Source organism: Silene latifolia, chromosome 2, assembly GCF_048544455.1.
Source record: "Silene latifolia isolate original U9 population chromosome 2, ASM4854445v1, whole genome shotgun sequence".
NCBI classification, from domain to species: Eukaryota; Viridiplantae; Streptophyta; class Magnoliopsida; order Caryophyllales; family Caryophyllaceae; genus Silene; species Silene latifolia.
The window spans coordinates 43,658,699-43,660,501 of NC_133527.1; the positions used below are offsets into that span (position 1 = coordinate 43,658,699).

Below are 1,803 nucleotides of genomic sequence, written 5' to 3' on the forward strand. Positions count from 1 at the left end.
ATTGTGCACATCCATTTGATGTAACTCCCATTTCTTAATAGTTGCGACGGCTAAAAAAGTACGCACAGTGACCATCTTCACAGTGGGAGCGAACGTTTCAGTGAAATCGATCCCTGCTTCTTGATGATTACCAAGTACCACAAGTCGTGCTTTAAACCATTCCACAGAGCCATCGGACTTGTGCTTAATTCGGAATACCCACATACACCCGATTGCAGTTTTGCCGGTAGGCAAATCACACACGGTCCAAGTATCATTGGACTCAAGAGCGCTGATTTCCTCAGCCATAGCCTTACGCTACCGAGCATCGCCCATTGCTTCCTTAAAGGATTTAGGCTCAATATCCTTAGTTAAAGCTGAAAGAAAATGTTGATGTGTACGGGAAAAAATTTCATAATTCACAAATTGAGTTAGAGGATAAGCACTACCTGAGACAGAATTGGCGGTGGGTGACTCTTCCAATGACGTGTCAATGCAATCCCAACTCACAAAATCCTGGTGATTTTTATTCGGAATTTTTTCGCGCTTGCCACGCCCAAGAATAACCTCTGCCTCAGACCCATTTTCCTGCGAATTACAATCAGGGCCAGCGGTAATTTCGTCAGTAGCATCAGCAGTAGTGTCGAGTTGTACATGCTCAATGGGTTTGGAATTATACCCATTCTCAACACTCCCGTGCACCGTACCAGTGGCAGACGACCCAGTCCCAATGTGGACCAGTTGCGGACTGACAGGAACAGCCTGTGGCTCATCATCAGGTACTATTTCCCCATCAGTAGAAGAAAAAGTAAGTGAACCCTCCTCTGTTTGGTGCGCATAAGGAAAATTGTTCTCTATAAAACTAACATCTCGCGACTGAAAGTAGGAACCCGTCTCAAGATCATACAAATGCCACCCCTTTTTCCCAAAAGGATAGCCAAGAAAAACACATTTTCGGCTACGACTATCAAACTTATCAATTGGATTGAAATTCTTAGCATATGCCAAACAACCAAAAGTACGAAGTAAATTAAGATTAGCCGGTTTACCAAAAAGCAATTCAAACGGTGTTTTCCCTTCTAAGACTCGAGTTGGTGTCCTATTTATCAAATGGGCGGCCGTCAAAACACACTCTCCCCAAAAATCAGTTGGTAAGGAACTTTGAAACCGTAAAGCCCGCGCCACGTTGAGAATGTGACGGTGCTTACATTCAACCCGAGCATTTTTTTGTGGGGTTTTAACCATAGAAGTCTCAAAAATTATACCTTGCTCACGAAAATAAGGAAATGGTTTAAATTCCGTCCCATTATCACTCCGCACTCTTTTTATTTTGGAATTAAATTGGCGCAGAATTAGTGCACAAAATTCTTTCATGAGTTTTGGTACTTCATCTTTGGTCTTCATTAAGAATACTCACACACTACGATAAAAATCATCAACAAGGGAAAGAAAATAGCGGGAACCACAAGCTTGATTCGGATCATAAGGACCCCAAACATCATAATGCAAAAGTTCAAACAAAGTAGCTGCTTTATTGGTACTTAAAAGAAAAACGGACCGAGGTTGTTTCGCCTGAAAACAAATTTCACAATGTTTATGATTGCTCATAAAATGCTTAAAATTCCTAAATGAAACACTCCATTGCCTTGAAAGATGGATGACCTAACCGTTGGTGCCAAAGATCGATATTGCTAGCATCTTCTATTGCATTAACACGTCTTGGAGTATCCATGGGCAAATGGTAGAGTCCATCCGCGAGTACACCCTCACCAATCCTCGTCTGCAAAGTAATGTCCTGAATAACTACACAATTAGAATTAGAGA

At 41.8% G+C, this 1,803-nt stretch overlaps 1 protein-coding gene across 1 annotated transcript; it reads right to left on the reverse strand.

Moving 5' to 3' along the window:
- Positions 1-297: 297 nt before the first annotated feature.
- Positions 298-1,224, reverse strand: LOC141640708 (uncharacterized). Its single transcript, XM_074449392.1, has one exon. The coding sequence runs from the start codon at positions 1,222-1,224 to the stop codon at positions 298-300; it is 927 nt and encodes a 308-aa protein (XP_074305493.1).
- Between the last annotated feature and the right edge of the window lie 579 nt (positions 1,225-1,803).

Excerpts from the sequence above, each read along its gene's own strand:
- LOC141640708 (XM_074449392.1), bottom strand. The coding sequence starts at position 1,224 with ATGGTTAAAACCCCACAAAAAAATGCTCGGGTTGAATGTAAGCACCGT.